Below are 18,376 nucleotides of genomic sequence, written 5' to 3' on the forward strand. Positions count from 1 at the left end.
CGCCTCGACCGCGCTGTTGATCTTGATGAGCAGCATGTCCAGCCGCCGCAGCTTCTTGTCGGCAGCCGCGGCCGCCGCAGCTTCCCCATGAGTCCGGAGAACAGTACTCTTGTGAGCTCGCCGGTCACGGCAGAAGCGGCAGAGCTCAGTAGATTCTCAGCCATGGCTTCGGCCTTCGATAATGGGAATCAAAAGCGCCTGCAATCTAGCGACACATTCAATTGTATGTATTCATCTGCTGGTGGAGTATTCATGTCGCTATAAGTAGGGGTTTATAAGGGGCTGAATAGTTGCAGAAATGGAGTCTGCGCGGACGAGATGACGAAAACCTGACAAAGAATTGTCATCGGTGGCAAACGCAGTCGGAGGCATCGAGGCAGACAAGCTTTTCGTGTAGCTTGCATCGCCCTCGGCAGCGAGGGCCTGCCGGCCTGCACTGCAATGTATACAAAAGACAAGAAAAATGGCGAATCGCGTATAACTGGTCCAGGTTGTAGGGCTGCAGGGAACGGAGATCGCCGGCAGAAAGTCCTTTCAAGCTGCACATTATATGCACATCATCGCACCATCTTCTGTTGTCCACACGACAGCAGAGTTGCATAAAATCAAAGGAGAACGCTGATGAACTTGTTTCCGAACAAAATTCCTGCCACTGGAAACCCGAATTGCCAAAGGGAGTTCATATTTTTATGAAGAAGCCTTCAGGAAAGACTACTTTTGAATGATACAAGAGCTTCCTTTCCCTACTTTTGGATTTGGATGGTTAGATTTTTTACCTAAGCTTTAAATAGCCCTCAAATCATGGCTCTAGGACGATTAACGACTTCCTTCAAAAAGACCCTGTGCAATCCTGTTGCAGCGCGCTGGAACTTTTTTTTAAAAGCGCACCGGGCCACCGGGGTTTGTTAACAACTTAATCGCACCTGAAGACGACGCCTCGGCGGGCCGGAGCCCGGAGGGTGGCCACCGGCCCACCACCTGTCCACCACTGCCCGGCCCTGCCGACCCCCGGCCTTTGCCTGCGCATTCTCCAATCTCCAGCGGTTCAGTGCCATCTACCAATACCGACGACCAGTGCCGGGGAGCCGATGAGCTGACTCGACAAGATACCGGCAGAGACAATGCAGCTCTTTTACTCCATTTATCTACAAAAAAAAAAACAATTCCATTTTGTCTCTCCAGGACATTGAAAGTGAGGCAAAAGTTTTACCGCAAAATATATGATGAGAATACAGAAAAAATCAAGTGTTTGTCTAGTTTTTTTTCCCAATCGGAGTGTGTCATATATCAGCCCAGACAACTCCAATCCAATACAAAGACCGACCCAAATGCCAACTCACCACCACTACTCACTTGGGCACTTGGCCAAGACAACACAAAAAAAAAACAGCGCCTGCCCAACTGCCCTACTGTCTCTCCAGGACATTATTCCGGAAACTGTACAAATAATTATAAATCACCCATCTGGGTCATACAACAGGCCTTTTGGCATAACAGTTTTGACATCACGGTACGACATGATACTTTTACTCGCACTGAACATTCTCCACGACGACAACACGTACAATCAGGCAACCAATATAAGCACCACCACATAGAACAGTTTGGATCTGCATCTCCAATTTCGTATGTACTTTCTTCCTAGCTATACTAGGACGGAGGCGATCAAGCGCAACGCGGCCATCTTAAAAGTGTCGCCGCCATTGCTGCCGGACAGGCCATCTTAGAAGTGTCCTGGTTTGATCAGTGCTGAGTGCTGACAGGTAGCCTATGGCAGCAGCAGCACCCAAAAGGCTCTGGCAGTTGCCACTGTCCCCCCACGCTCTCTCCTTCCACATCTGCTCCACCTGATCAAAGCTCAAGCCCTTCGTCTCCGGCACATACATGGCCACGAAGATGAAGGCCAGCACCGCGATCCCGGCAATGATCAGGAAGGTCGGGCCAGTCCCGACCAGCCCCATGATCGACAGGAACGTCTGTGCCACGATGAGGTTAGAGATCCAGTTGACAGTGGCCGACATGCCACCGCACATTCCACGGTATGCCTCAGGGTAGATTTCCGAGTTCACAGCCCAAGGGACAGTCCCCATGCCTGGAGAGAAGAAGGCGATGTACAGAGCAAGGCCGGCCACCGCAAACCAGCCTAGCGCGCCTTGGCATGTACCATTAGCGACACTCGTGCAGAGGCCGGATGATGACTGCAGTATGAAGGCCAAGGCAAGGATGACAAGGGAGATCACGACCCCAGACAAGCTTGTAAGGGCCAGGCGGCGGCGACCGCAACGGTCGATTAGGTAGATTCCAACAATGGTTCCAGCAGCATTCATGGCAGCGACGATGAGGGAAAGAAGCAAGGCCAGCCTGTTGGAAGAGAAACCGGCCATCTGAACTATTGTGGGACTGTAATACATGACGGTGTTGATCCCAGTAAATTGCTGGAAGGCCTGCATGGTTTGATGAGCCTAAATTAGAAAAGGTGGCACCCAGTTGCCTGCTCGGTGCATCAACTGAATCTAGATACAGAACTTGTAGCGAAAGTGGAATATCTGCTTCACTGACAACTGAAAGAAAATAGAGCATGACTAAAACAGTAAGCCAGAGAGGCTGAACATACCTGAAGACCAGCCCCAGCAAAGAAAGCTAGCCTCAATTCTTTCGACTTGAAGACATCCAAATAGCTTCCAGTATTGTTGGACTGGAATTCATGCATGGAGGATGAAGCAAGCAGCTCCACCTCTTCCTCCAAACGATCAGAGTCGTAGATCTTCTCGAGGACAGCAATAGATTTTGCCTTCTCATCCTGGGATAAAAAACTAAGTTAAGAATAGGATATATCATATCGAAGGAGACAATGCATAACTGGACCAAAAGGCAATAACCTTCCAGTAAAGCCAACGGGGAGATTCTGGCAGAAAAAGCATCAGCACAAACTGTACAATGGCAGGGACAGCAGCAACACCAAGCATCCAGCGCCATGTTCCAGGAACCTGTTCCATGTAGCATGCATATTAGTAATTACCACAACAAAGTAGTACAGCTTAGGAGTCACTCCAGGCGGAAGTCTCTTGACAAAAGAGGTTGGCATTCCCCTTTTCTTTTCCCTTTAACAGAAACATTTTATTTTACTTAATTATAGTGACCAGATCACATTATATATGCCACTTAAAGTGGCAAAGCATAATAGTGTCCAATATAAGAGTTCTATTCCTCTTGGCCATTGTTCTGAAATCTTAATGTTTCACATCAAATTTCCAGTACAATAAAAACCATGCAAATCAAATTTGTCATCAATTTTAATCATAAACATGTAGGAATTCATGAACAGAGAGTGGAATAGAAAATCACTATTGTGCCAGGCTTTTGCTATTGGTCAAGAACAGTAGAGGATGAGAGCCAAGCAGTGCTAAAATGTGCATTTGACAGGAATGCAAACCAAAGAAGCAGCTAGTTCAGTGAACTCTCAAGAGCAGAGAGATCAAGCATTCCACCAACATCAAAGTTGGTACGCACCAAGCAATGCCTCTTCAGTAATACATCCGTTGCTGCTGGCAGGGGAAGGCCGACTCTTAGGTTCATTGACAGTAAAGAGTGTTACGCAATTAACTAGAACCAACAAGGATGTTAGAGCCATGTAAAAATATATATATGAAAAAAAAAGAACACAAACTTTTCAATGTCACTGATGCTGAAAATATTTCTCATGAGATGCAGCTTTTCTTCATAGGTCTCATGAGATTGTATGCGATGCAGTCACATTTACTAATCAAGATAGATAGATCTTTCAATTCAACTGAAACAAAACATAGTTGCTTTGAGCTTTACATATAAGATGCAAGATCCCCTAATTTCTAGTTGTCTAAGTGAGAGGGGCTTAGGCTGAGAACAATTTCAAGGGTCCTAAGTGGAGATTGAGTATTACCTCAGTAAAGCCGAGATTGATAAGATAGGAGAAGAATTGGCCTCCGGTAATCATGAGTGCATTAGTTGACACCAAACCTCCCCTGATTTCTGAAGGAGCAGCTTCAGCAATGTACACCGGTGCCGTGACTGATGCAACACCCACACCCAAACCAACAAGGAGCCTTCCGAAAATTAGAATGTAAGGACCAGAAGCAGCGCACATGACAAGTGAGCCAAGAGCAAACATCATATCAGCAAGAAGAGTAGACTTCTTGCGACCGTATGCATCATTGATCCAACCACCCCCAGCAGCTCCAAGCATAGCTCCGACTAAGGCCATGCTAACAATCGTTTCCTGAGGAAGAAACCAAACCCAGACACTCAGTACATGCACAGAGTGTGCCATATTGAGACAACTAGTTATCAGCAGACTAGACTGAACCTGTAAGAAGTAATTGTCCCTGACCGCTGGAAAATCATCGCGGATATACAGAAGGGCTCCAGATATGACACCTGACAAGTGAAACTTCTCAGCTACAGGTGCAAAATTATATTGGTATTTCAGTCGAATTTCATAAGCCCTAAGAAAAAGGGGCGTTGGGGAAAAAAACTCATGCAAATATTAACTTCAGGTCCTGTGCAAAAGTACCATTGCACAACAGCCAAAAGGAGTGCAAATTATTCTGCACGATGTCTGATTTTCATAATGTGTTGAATTCAATGCATCAGACTATCTATCATAGTAACTAAAGAAAAGACTAAAGCATCAAATTCAATCGAATAATCCTAGAAAAGACTCCCTTCCATTTTTTTCATATCAAATGACCCAAAATCAAGCCCTACTCCTAACCAGCCAGAAAGCTGCCATATCCTACAATTAGAACTTTAGGATTTCTAGCAAGAGGGGCCCCTGAGAGCCGCTAATGCCATCGATTGCTCAAGCATAAGTTGTATATACCTGTATCGTAGCCAAAGAGGAATCCACCAATTCCTGCAGCGCCCGTGAGCGCAAGCACGTAGGGGTTGCTGAAGAACTTCATGTCCCTCTTCCTCGCAGCGTTCAGGAGCCCGGAGCTCCCGGGCATGGACATGTCGATCGTCATTCCGGCTCCGGCCAAGCCGAATCTCAATCAAACCACCAAAACTTCCCCCGAAATCCAATCCCCCCGCCCCGGCCCGCCCCTACCTCGCACGGGGGCGAATCAGGCAAGCGACCCCAAATCGCTCAAAATCCAATCTTTATCCAGCAAGATGTAAGCTCCCCCACTCCGAAATCAAAAGCAGTGGAACGGCCCGAAACGAGGACACGCTGGATTATGGGAGAAAATTCTGGAACCGGCGCGGAACCAGGGTGGAGATTGGAGAGACTTTTGGACCGAGGAGAGACCAGTATGTGAAGCAACGACGCCCGTCTTAAATAGGAGGATTTTGTTCATACGGCTGGGTACAGGGTGGTAGTAGGTGGGTGGATATGCGAGCTGTTCGCTTGGCCGTATTTTTGTAGCGATATTTTTTTCTCCCAACAATAGGATCGGCCGATCGGGGGAGAGGCAAGCTTGCAAGTCTGCAATGATTTAAGTGTCTTCGTCATCGCTCAATCAACCTGGACTTGAGAAATTGCGATGATTTCCTTCCGTGGAAATCGGAAGAGGGCAGATTGCTCAATCAACTTCGAGCATGCGGCCTCTTTGGTAATAATTCAGCAGTATTTCTTCACAGACCAGTAACGATACGAACCAGACCGAACGTGCTGATGGTTTGCTCGTGCGTATATATGCTGGTAAAAATAGGGGTAGTGCATTAAACCGTGTAAAACTTACGGGCACACGAGCATGCTAAATCCTCTTCCTCGGTTGCCCTTGCCTGAACCTTTCATTCGATGGTGGTAATAACTTACCACGTAGCGAATTAGGGCAGCTAAAAACGTGCAGTTTCTATATCTATTAATTTCTTTAGGCAATGGTCCTGTTCGGCTTACCCATATTCAATTTATTCGGCTTCTTTTTTTTAGCTAGAATAGTGTTTTTCTCTCGTAATAATTCAACCGGAACAGTGTTTTTCTCTCAGTTTCAGCCAAGTTTTAACCAGCGAACGAGGCCATTATATATTGAAATTATGGTCCTAATAAATAGTTTCTGCAGAATAATTTTTTATCTAATCACATACATTCTCTATTTATTCTCTACCAATCACGTCCCTTTATCACTCTATTCGCTTGGACTTATTTGGCTTATAAGCCGTACTTTTTTAGCCAACGAACAGTATTTTTTTCTTACACCAAATCAGTCAACAGTACTTTCGGCTATGGCTTATCAGCCAAACAAACCCAAGCGAACATGGCGTATGTTTTGGTCCTCGTGTAGACATGGTTTCTAACTTAAATCCGATTTCTATGATTTTTACTCTTTTTTTAATAACTATCTTGCCATGTCATTAAAATATTTAAATAACAGTATAATTAATGTACATAGAAATTACGGTGATCGGAGAGCGCCCTTATTGCGATGACAGTTCGTTGGTCCGTGGTACCCGTTTGTACGTGCTTTTGGCGTGTCAGGACCCAGAAGTTTCTATGCGAAAGAAAATACTACCTGCTGGAAGTCTAGAACCATCTTGATGGACGGATGCGCCCCATTTGCCCTCGTCAGATGGACGAGCCAGCGACGGGCAAGTGCCAGCAAGGCAGCAGCCAACCGGCACGAACGCTTCGATTGAGCCGCGTCCGACCAGCGCCGCTCTTGCCGTAGTCCTTCCTTTTGTCTCGCGTCACAGTCATCCAACCTCCTGTTGGTTCGTGCGCCATCGGTCATCGCCTCATCGACAGTTTGATGTGTGTTGGTTCGTGCGCCATCAGTCATCGCCTCATCGACAGTTTGATGTGTGTTCGCCAGTTGGCCAGCTGGCTCTTAAATTGGAAGCGAGGCACTGGTATAGAAATAGAAGCGTCAGCAATCATTGGCCCCGTATCATTATCCGTTTCAAGTATCGGCCCCGTTCAGCTGGCTAAACTTGGCTGAAAAATACCGTTCCAATTGATTTGTTGTAAGAGAAAAATATTTTTTGGCTGGTTTGATGAACAGTAAATTGAGAGGGGATCAGCCGGCTGACTAGTCCGATAAGACCAGCGAACGCAGCCATTGTCGAGTCTATTTGGACGACCTAGAAAGTGAAAGTTGTGATTGGTTTAAAGATATGATTGGTTTAAAGATAAATTTATAAGCTCTTCGTTTTAAATTATAGGTTTTTTATCTCATGGTTAGATTGATCTCTAATCCTAAACTAGGTCCAATGGCCCAGTTGGACCTTTGATCCGTGCCCTGATCGGAGGCGCACAGCCCACCATGGCTGGAGGGCTCCTGTCACACTGCGCAATAAATAGAGGTGGGGGCCGGCGGCTCAAGTCACGAGGTTCGCTTGAGCCGAGCTCCCCACCGAAATCCCTAATCCGATCTAGAGGGCGCGCAGCCAGTGACGAGAAGCCACTAGCCGTGCCGCGACCAGACTGCGTCACCGCCACCACTACACTGTGCCGCCATCTGTCTTCACCGCCAGTCGCCACCGTCTTCACCGAACGTCGCTGCCCGTGTGCAGACTTCACCGATGAACGTGATGGCGGCTTCTGGATTATCCCCTGCGGTGTCAGGTTCGACACGTTCCTCCTCTATCCTCTCTCTGTCTTTGTCTCTCTGTCTAGAACATGTTCTAAGTCTTTGATTCATCCAGTAAATGTTTAACACCTCGGATCTACTCCTAGACGATCCTACAAGTGTTAACAATGGCATCATAGCAAGGTTTGCTAGGGGTAGATCTCAGCAGGGGCTAGAAACGATTAGAAAAGGAAAGAATGAATTAGATCCTTTCGGATCTAAGCAGACAGAAGGGGTTCCCTAACCCTAACCCTAACCCTAACCCTAACTGGGAGAAGAAAAGAACAAAAGAAGAGGGATTCGGCCTAGAAGAGAATCAAAGCCGAACCCTAAACCCGTGAAGACCCTCTGGGGAAGAAGAACAGTGGGTCGGATTCTGAACCCTAACCCTAGATATAAACCCTAATCTCCAACACCGGTTCGGATAAGAGAAGCAGAATCCAAATCCAAAAGAAGAAGGGGACGGAAAAGAAGAGGAAAGGGACCTACCTCGCCGTGCGCCGGGCTGACCCTTCGTCGGCGTAGGAGAAGAAGGCCGAGCCAGGGAGCTGTTTCGCCCGGGCTCGGCCAAGGTGGCGCCGCGGCTAGGCCGCTCGACGGCGGCACGCTCACCCGCTGGCGACGGTGACGGCGACGGCGCCATGGCTGCCCGCTCCACTACTTTGCTCGCTCGGTGCGCCGCGCGACTGAGAGAGAAAGGCAGAGGAGAAAGGGAAATGGGGCTAGTGTTTTTCGGTCGACGCGACCGAGCGGGTTTTGATCCCGCGAAGCCTGCGCTCGACCGTCGGTTGAGATCCGACGACAAGTTTTCAACGGGCCGCTCTCTACCCAGGCGGGCGAGCGTGTCGGGCTGCTTTGCCAGGCCCAGGCCCAGGTTGCGGCCTGGGTCAGCACAGCGCACGCGCGCGCGAGTGAAAGGGCAGAGCTGGGCCGGGTCACTATGCCAGTTTCGGCCCAAGATCAGTTTTTTCTTTTTTATTTTCCAGTAATTGCTTATTTCTAGAAAATAAAAAATAGCTCAAAGAAAATAGAAAAAGTAATTTTTCCCTGTGGGTAAAATTCAAGAAATTGAGTATACGTTTTTCGCTGCTAAAGAAATTGTTTATTCTCTAGTTATTTTGAACCACCGTGATATTTAATACGAGAAAAAGAGATTTTGACATGATTATGATGTTGTTATTTTCTGACCAACGTTGTTAATAACAATATCATAATTTTAATGATTTTATGCATTATTTTTACTTCTACCCAACGGTGATGTAGATTTAATGTATAAACAATTATATGTTTTAATTTTGACCAATGTTGGAATCAAGGCATGCAACTGTCGTTATTATTTGTGTTCTCACTCTATATGAATTGTGTTTTTAGGCGGATACAACTTGATGGGTTGTATCAAAGAGATCCCCACTCTCAAAGGTGATAACTACATGGAGTGGACGAAAAAGATTGACCTAGCCTTCATCTTGGCTGAGGTGGACTGGATAATCACCTCACCGTGTCCCACTGAGCCTGTGGCACCGATGAGGGAGACAAACGAGGCTGATGCCGCTTGGGCAGCTAGAGAGAGGGATTTTGCATCCCAAAAGATGTCATATGACCTTGAGCATAGAAAGTGGGTCACTACCAACAAGAAATGTTTGACTGTGATAAAGAACACGATTGAGCCTGCAATTGTGGGCTCAATCCTAGAGTGTGACACCGTCATCGAGTATCTCGATAGAATAAAGAGTCAGTTCACTGGCTCTTTAAAGACATATGCTACCCAGCTAATAAAACAGTTGGTGATAGAGATGTACTCTAGAAATGGTGGCATAAGAGAGTACATACTAAGGATGGGCAATTTGGCATCTAAGCTAAAACTAATGGATCTGGCTCTTAAGGAAGAGTTCCTCATCCATCTAATTTTTGCTTGCTTGTCAAAGGAATTTGATACTTTTATTGTCAACTACAACATACAGCCTGAGAAGTGGGACTTAGAGAGGCTCATGGCTATGTGTGTGCAAGAGGAGGAGAGAATGAAAGCTGCTAATGGTGGCACTATCAATTATGTGAAAGACAACAAGAAAAAGAATAATAATGCTAACTCCTCCTCAAAGCCAAAGGGAAAGGGTCCCATGCTGCATCAGCCTCAGCAGAACAAGTTCACAGTAGAGAAAGACCAGTGTCTCTACTACAAGAAGATGGGACATTATAAGAAAGATTGTCCTGATTACTTAAAGATGATCATGGCAAAGAAAGGTGAGAACATTATTACGTTTATAAATGAATCCATGTATGTACAGTATTCGAAATCTACTTGGTGGATTGACTCAGGTGCAACTGTTTATATTGCTAATTCTTTACAAGGATTCCGTTCGATGAGGACTACGGAAAGAAGCGAAAGACACGTTAAAGTTGCAAATGGAGTCCAAGCAGATGTCGAAGCCGTTGGCGATCTTTCTCTAAAGCTTGCTGATGGCTTCACACTTTTACTTAGAGATGTACTTTATGTTCTCTCTTTACAGAGAAACTTGATTAGTGTTTCATGCTTGGACAATGATGGATATGATTGCCATTTTGGAAATGGCAAATGTAAGATAACATTTAATAATGCATGTGTTGGTCTTGCTATCTTATAAAATGAGCTTTATTTATTATCACTATGTGATGATGTGAATGTTGTATGCGATAATGGGAACATTGTGTGTGATAATGAGAATGTATCCTTGTCTGTGGATGTAAACATAAAACAAAAGAGAGATCACGATGCGTCGTCGAAATTATGGCACTATTGTTTAGGCCATATTTCGAGGAAGAGAATAGAAAGACTAGTTAAGAATGATATTATTCCTCCATTAGAGTTCTTAGATTTAGAACAATGCAGAGAATACATAAAAGGAAAGTATATAAAGAAAATTAAGAAAGATGTCAAACGAAGCGCAGGAATTTTACAGATTATTCACACAGACATATGTCGTCTGTTTTCTATAAAGAGTGTGGATGGTTATGATTCGTTCATAACATTCATAGATAATTACTCCTGTTATGGCTATATTTATCCAATCAAAGAAAGAACAGAAGCATTGAATAAATTTAAGATATTTAAGGTAGAAGTTAAAAACCAACACAATTTAAAGATTAAGATAGTCAGGTCCGACCGTGGGAGAGTACTATGGTCGGCATATCCCATATGGCCAAGTTCCTAGACCTTTTATAAGGTTCTTACAGAAGAATGGCATAGTATCCTAGTATTCTACACCGGGCGAACCTCAGCAGAATGGAGTAGCTGAAAGACACAATCGTACCCTGATGGATATGGTGCGCAGTATAATAAGTTACTCTACCTTACCGTTGAGCCTGTGGATGGAGGCTTTAAAAACCGCCATTCATATTCTTAATACAGTACCAAGTAAGTCGGTGCCCAAAACACTATATAAGTTGTAGACAGGAAGAGAACCCTCACTAAACCACTTACATGTGTGGGGGAGTCCTGCTGAGGCTAAAGTATTTAACCCAAACATTGGGAAGCTAGATCCTATAATAGTAAGTTGCCATTTCATTGGCTACCTAGAAAAGTCAAAAGGTTTTTATTTCTACTGTCCAGACAGACATACAAAGTTTGTGGAAACAAGACACGCTGTCTTCTTAGAGGATGAAATGATGAGAGGGAGCATGATAGCTCGAGAAATTGACCTTGAAGAGAAGCGGGTGTATGCGCCCACTTCGATGATTCATGAGTCATTTTTCTCACTACCTGCTGTCACTGCACCAATAGTGCAAGATACTGTGGTGCCAGCACCTGTTTGTTATTCCGCCTGTGGCAACAATGAATGACGATGAGGAACCTATTCTTCACGATCCTATAGAACCTATTGCCACACATGAGGGGGAGCAACAACAGCCTCAAACAGAAGATGTGCCAAATGTGAAGGCCCCTAGAAGGTCTCAAAGAGTTAGAAAATCAGCTATTTCTGCTGACTATGAAGTATACAACACTGAGGAATTTCAAACGGAGGATGATCCCACCTCATTTGAAGAAGCCATGAGAAGTGATCATTCATCAAAGTGGCTTGAAGCATGGAAGATGAAATGAAATCCATGAATGCCAATAAAGTTTGGGACTTGAAAATAATTCCTAAAGGAGCCAAAATAATAGGCTATAAATAGGTCTACAAAACAAAACTTGACTCTCAAGGAAATATAGAAAGATATAAAGCACGACTTGTGGCAAAAGGCTTTATATAAAGAGAAGGCATTGATTATAATAAGACCTTTTCTCAAGTCTCATGTAAGGATTCCTTCAGAATCATAATGGCATTAGTGGCACATTACGATTTAGAATTACATCAGATAGATGTAAAGACGGCATTTCTCAACGAGAACTTAGAGGAAAATGTTTACATGGCACAACCAAAAGGTTTTTTTATGGAAGGAAAAGAACGAATGGGATGTCGTCTAAAGAAATCCATTTATGGATTAAAACAAGCTTCAAGACAGTGGTACTTAAAGTTTGATCAGACAATAAGGAATTTTGGGTTTAAAGAGAATGTAGAGGACAATTGTGTCTATGCAAAGTTTAAGAATGAGAAGTTTATCTTCCTTGTCATGTATGTGGATGATATCTTACTTGCTAGTAGTGATGTCAGTCTACTACTAGAGACAAAGAAGTTTTTATCCTCAAAATTTGATATGAAAGATCTTAGTGAAGCCTCGTTCATTCTAGGGATCAAGATTCACCGAGATAGAAGTAAAGGGGTATTAGGACTGTCACAAAATGCATACATAGAAAGGATCTTAAAGAAATTTAGTATGCATAAATGTAGCCCCTCACCTGCTCCTATAGTCAAGGGTGACAGATATGGGGATTTTCAATACCCTAGGAACCAATATGAGATCGATCAAATGAAAGTGGTTCCATATGCTTCAGATGTCGGAAGCTTGCAATATGCTCAAGTATGTACGCGCCCTAACTTGGCATTTGTTACATTGCGCAGGCAGGAAGAGGTATCAATTTTTAACACTTTTTTGTAAACTAATTTTAAATCTTTGTTTTTTTCTTCAAAAACAAACACTTTTGGCCACACCTATTGCCATGGCGCGGCGAAACGCCTGTGCCGCGCCACCGATCTTAGCGCGGCAGTGACGCGCCCTGATCGATGGTGCGGCAGAGCCGGCTAAAAGGCCCACGACCCAGTCCTGCCCGTCGCGTCCACCCACCTGCCCGCCACGCCTACCGCCGGGCGTGGCCGCACTCCGCCCGCCGCTCCCACCGTGCCACCCGCCACGCATGCCGGTGGCGGCGGCGCACACCACCCACCATGCCCGCACACCGGCGCGCCACCCCCTCCGGCCGCCCATCGCACCACGAATGCCCACCACCCTCACTGTCATGCCCGCGACTGCCACCGCCGCCTTCACTGCCGCGTTGTACACCGCTCCCAACTACCGCATGCCCTTCTCTCTATCCCATGTCTACCCGCCGCCGCCACCACAAGGACGAGCTCCGCTGCTGCGAGGTATGCCCCTAGTGAGTCTAATTATACATTAGTTGTTGTAGTTAGCCTTGTATAGATGTTAATATTAGATTAGTTAGTATAGTTATAGTTAGAATATGTATTAATATTTGTCGACATAGAATTTCATCCCATGCCAATGACATACGCAGCAAGCCAGAAGGGTCCGCTCGATGGAGCAGATCCGCCTAGCTTCAGCGCAGGGGTGATCGATCCTACGCAATCCTCCCGAGGCGTGCTAGTCAATTTAACCCTGCAATTGACAAGGAAAGAAAGTTCATCAGTAATTAAGGGCGGAACTTACCGGTGTTACCAGACAGTCCTAAATGTATGGCTATGAGAGCCGATATGAAAAGAAATTGGCTAAATAGCTGATTCCAGTATATTCATGAGAATAAGTCAATTAGAGCTCATGGGGTCGTGTGAAGAGAATCGGTTATCGTTCAGGATAAACAGCATTTAAATGAATATTAATCAATGGCAACAAGATATCAATGATGATCGGTCCATGCTGAACCAATGATTATGAGTAACCGAACTCCTTTTATATAAAGAAACAATTCAACATTGTTTAATCATTTAATAAAGATAAATCTAATGAACATGTTAGATATCATCTATCGCCATGACCAATGGGGCATGAGGCAGAATCATATAGGCCGTAGAAACAATAATAGACTCGACGACCCTAACTTATTACTAATATTAGTGGGGCATGAGGCAGAATCATGCAGGCCGCAATACAATAACAAGATCATGGGGCTAACATATCTTTCAACTTATCTCTACTTCAATGATCTCATAATATGAACAGTCCATGAAAGCATTCGATATCGGCTAAACAGCCGATTCAGGCATAGCGCACAATTAAGGTCATGTGTTCTTAGGAACAGGTCTATCAACCAACAATCCCCACTCCAAGGTGTCAATAGTGGGGTGAGAGGCAGAATCCCATAGGTCATGATGACAGGCCATGGAACGGTTCTCGCTAACCGATAGATCTACCCAAGATCGAACATGCCTGTTTGCTTTCTCCTTCTTTCTTAAGCCAACTTCCAATAGCCGACGCTGTCATCGCCGAGGCCCTAAACCCTAGCAGATCATCTATTCCAATGAGCCATCGCCCAAGTGATCCTTGCCAGATCCAAACCAATTTTTGACCACGATGGCAACTGTCGACCACGTCCTTGAGGTATGTCTTCCAAGTTTCCATTTTCCAAGTATCGGCCGCTATCCCATATCTTCCCTCTTCTTGAATTTATTTTAACCGATTTCTAGGAAATGAGGAACAAGATCTTGATTTCATTAGATGCTGTCCCTAATGCTTATTTTCTTTGGTATTAGCGAAGTGGCACTCTGCCTTCTATTAATTGCGGTTACCCTTTGCACTTTCTGAGGCGTCCATCTCTTTGCTATGCGACTTCAAATACCGGTCGAGGGCTCTAGCCTCGAATCACATCTATACTTGCAACCACTCCTATTCCTTTGCACTTCTCCGCCTTTAAGCCCCCCATAGTAGTTCTCTCCCCTTCCTGTAGATCCAATCGATTCCATGGCTGGCGAGGATAACCGTGGCTAGCGTGTGGTAGGGAAGACCCTAGAGGAGAACATGCCGGTGAGCCAGTGCCTCCGACGCATGAGGTGAGATTGATGTCTTCTGCTCATGGCGACGATCCATAACTTTCTGTTCGTAGGGATGAACTTTTGTTTCTAGATTTGTTGTGAACGACAGACTTCATCCTCTTCCTAGGGCTAGCGAACCCTTCGATGTTGTTTCTTCTACGCCAGCCTCATCGTCGGATTCCTCCGATTCATATAATGGCAACGATGCTCGGTGCTTTCTCCAGGAGTGGAGGGCGGCCCAGAACCGCTACTCCGAGGTGACCTGAGAGAATGGCCAGCTCGAGATTTGTCTCGAGGCTTCTTAGGCCGCTCTTCATTTGGCCGAAGTGGAGGCCAGCACTGTTCGAGCATGGCTGGTTGAGTCCGACGCCGTGGTGATAGGTAAGACGGGTTTCAGGGATATCTTTATTCTGATTTCGACAGTCTTTATCTTGATAGTTCCCCCGTTTCTGTGATCATCAACCTTAACGATGCGGTTGGAGTCTCTCCAACTTGAGGCAAACGTGGCTATGGATGCTGTTAATGCCCGTGGCTCCCTCATCGATGCTCGCCTCCATGACATTTCGGCCCGCGTTTAGGAGATCGCCCTCCACAGCATTCGTCATGGTGCGGCGGTGGCACTGACCGCGGTGCAAGTTTAGACCGGGCACGAGCTCCATGCCATGGAAACCGGTTTTCCAATGGGCGATGGCCCTAAAAAACATGAAGATTTGCTCGAAGAGTTCGTCATGGCAGCGGAGGCCATAGTGGACATAACTTCCGCCAAGGATGTGGTGAACAAGGTCTTCGATTAGTTTGTATTTATGATAAATCAATGAATGAAGACTCCTATTCTTTTATGATTGTGTTTCAATGCGATGCCTTCATGTATGACAAGAATGTCTCTTGCTCTTTTTGTTTTTTGCTCTTGAGGCGATACACATCGTATCGGCTTTTACGCCTTCGAAGATCTTTATTTTTTGAACTAAAGGTGATACCCTTCTAGTACCGGCTATTAGAGTCAAGAACGAATCGGCTATCAGATATTGATCAGACGCCAGGATAACGTCCCATAGAACTTTCAATATCAAAGGTCGGACTAGTAATTAACCTAGGTCAAGTGTCCTATTAAGCAAAATAGAACTTCTCTTAAGAAATCCATTAACTCTGAATCGCACTCACACTTTAACTCAGCCTTCACATACGCTGGCCTAAACCCATCTCCAAGACTTAATACTCATTTTTCCTTTGATCCAACGGCCGACGTGAAGCTGTGACTTTTCTACTAAAATAAACTCTCAAAGCCGAACGCCTGCATCGGTTGTTGGCTTTTATTGCTAATGTTAATGAAGCCTCCTTCCCATGACTTACCAGAAAAACACTTGAAATCTCCTAGTTCCCAAAAGACTGGATCGACTGTTGTGATGCTTACGGATTCATCAGCACGAACCAATTCGACATCATCTCCATTCCATTGAATCAAACACTGATCCATGGTCGATGGTATGCAGCAATTCGCTTGAATCCAATCACGACCAAGGAGTAAACTGTATGATCCTTTCCCATCAATGACAAAGAACGTGGTGAGTAGAGTTTTACTCCCGAATGTCAGTTCGACATTTATTGCCCCCTAGGTCTTGGATGTATTTCCTCCGAAGTCTCTAAGCATCATGTTGGTCTCAAATAAATCTCCTGGTCCCTTGCCAAGCTTATGGAAAGTGGTGTATGGCATAAGATTAACAGAAGTACCTCCGTCCACCAACATCTTGTTCATCGGCTTCCCATCAACAAAACCTTTCATATATAAAGCCTTTAAGTGCCGATGCTTGACTGGCTTATCAAATATTGCTTGCTGCACAACCGTTAACTTGGCAACCACCACTTCATACTCTGACTCGTCGAAGTCTGAATAAACTTCCTGATCTGCTGGAGCTCTGAATTTTGATGGTAATAGAAAAGCCATTTGGATATTAGTCGATGGTTGCTTCTTATCAGCTATCTGCTTGGTACGCCATACTTGAGTTTTATCAGGTGCCTGAGCCTGTTCCATCTCTCTGCTCCTTAGGCGCTGCACCCTCCTCTTTTGGCTTCTCATCAAATCTCCTGGGCACCATTGGCCTTCCTACCACGTGTATCTTGTTTCAGTGCCTTCATCTTCATGATCAACCCAGTCCTGTCCAATGACTCTTTTTCCCAACCGATCATGAACACTTTCATTTTTAAGCATCGATCCATGTTGTTATGATGATATGCATCTTGTGCATGGATAGACCGGCTTTTGGTTCAAGATTGCCTATACTCTCGATATTGATTGCTACATTCTAGACAGTCGTGTCTAGTAGGCAACTTCAAACTTTCATTCCAGCAATGCCTAAAGAAGGGACAATTCTAATGTAATTCAGCTTGTTCCCTTTCATACCTCTCTTCTTCTAATTGATGCTGGTATGCTTGATCTTTTAACCAACATTGATAATCCTTTCCTTCTACCACTGCCATTTATTCAACAGAATCCGAGATGTGACCCACGGCTTTAATGTCTCTGCTTTTGACATCTTCCTCTGCTCATATCGGCTCTTTTGTTCAGCATGACGTCTTCTAATCTCTCTGTACTCATCAGTCGATATTTGTATTTCGGGATCGACTGTCCCAGCTTCTCTCAATTTGGTCGATGTTAGGACCTTGGTTTTTTCTTTGAACAACCTAGCATCAACCATGTTCTAATCTCCTAGGAAAGGATTATCATCGACTTTCATCTTCCAAGGTGTATCGAATTTGAGCCTCCCTTGCTGAATAGCTCTCTGTATATGCTGCCTGAAGATTCTGCATTCATTAGTGGAATGAGAAGTAGCATTATGAAATTTGTAGAACTTCTTGTTCTTCAACTGATCAGGGGGCAACATGACATGACCATCGGGCAACTTGATCTACCCCTTCTCAAGCAAAAAATCGAAGAGCTTGTCCGATTTGATAACATTAAAGTCATAACTCCCTCAACTCCTCTTCCCCAAGGATTTGGCACCATCACTGTCTTCTTGCCCCAATTCCATTTAGCTGCAGCAACCTCTTCTTCTTCATCTTCATAGCCGTCATCGACTGAATATGGATCGTAAGCTTTGGCCACTAAGGTACTCTTCTAGAATCGGATATCTCTACGTATGCTCTGGAATTGGCTACTAAGTGCTGCCACTCGTTGAGCCAATTGACCCAAGTAGTCAAATTCCTATCCTAGCAGTTTCTCTTTCCACATCGACAGCATTCCTTGGACGGCAAAAGCAGCTAGTTGATCATCAGCCAAGCTCAACAAGAAACACAAATTCTTAGTCTCTTGGAATCTCTGAAGAAATTCAGTGCCCGATTCATTAGTCCTCTGTCTCATGGTTGTCAAATCAGTTATTTTCTTCTCTCCAGTCCCAGTGTAAAAATATGTATGAAACTTCTTCTCTAGGTTAGCCCAATTGGCAATGGAGTTGACTGGTAGTGACGAGAACCAAGTGAAGGCTGGCCCTGACAGGGACAAGGAGAAGAAACGAACTCAATGGACATCCTCAACTAGCGCTTTGCCCAATTGTGTCAGATACCGACTGACATGTTCTATTGTACTTGGTGAATTCCGGGAGCATGTAATTTGTAGGAAGGGCAACCAAATCATACCATGCTGGATATAGTTGTTTGTATGAAAAAGTCACTCCTTTTGGCTTCAGACTGAACTGATTCTTCATCATCTCAGACACC

At 44.9% G+C, this 18,376-nt stretch overlaps 1 protein-coding gene across 1 annotated transcript; it reads right to left on the bottom strand.

Moving 5' to 3' along the window:
- Nucleotides 1-1,221: 1,221 nt before the first annotated feature.
- On the bottom strand, nucleotides 1,222-5,143 carry LOC136496397 (inositol transporter 1-like). Its single transcript, XM_066492062.1, has 6 exons — nucleotides 4,859-5,143; nucleotides 4,343-4,413; nucleotides 3,920-4,255; nucleotides 2,880-2,987; nucleotides 2,615-2,800; nucleotides 1,222-2,444 (listed from the first exon to the last, which is right to left on the bottom strand). Exons 1-6 carry the CDS (start codon nucleotides 5,001-5,003, stop codon nucleotides 1,686-1,688), a joined length of 1,605 nt encoding a protein of 534 aa, XP_066348159.1. The 5' UTR covers nucleotides 5,004-5,143; the 3' UTR covers nucleotides 1,222-1,685.
- Nucleotides 5,144-18,376: the final 13,233 nt, after the last annotated feature.

This window comes from Miscanthus floridulus, chromosome 12 (genome assembly GCF_019320115.1).
Source record: "Miscanthus floridulus cultivar M001 chromosome 12, ASM1932011v1, whole genome shotgun sequence".
NCBI lineage: Eukaryota > Viridiplantae > Streptophyta > Magnoliopsida > Poales > Poaceae > Miscanthus > Miscanthus floridulus.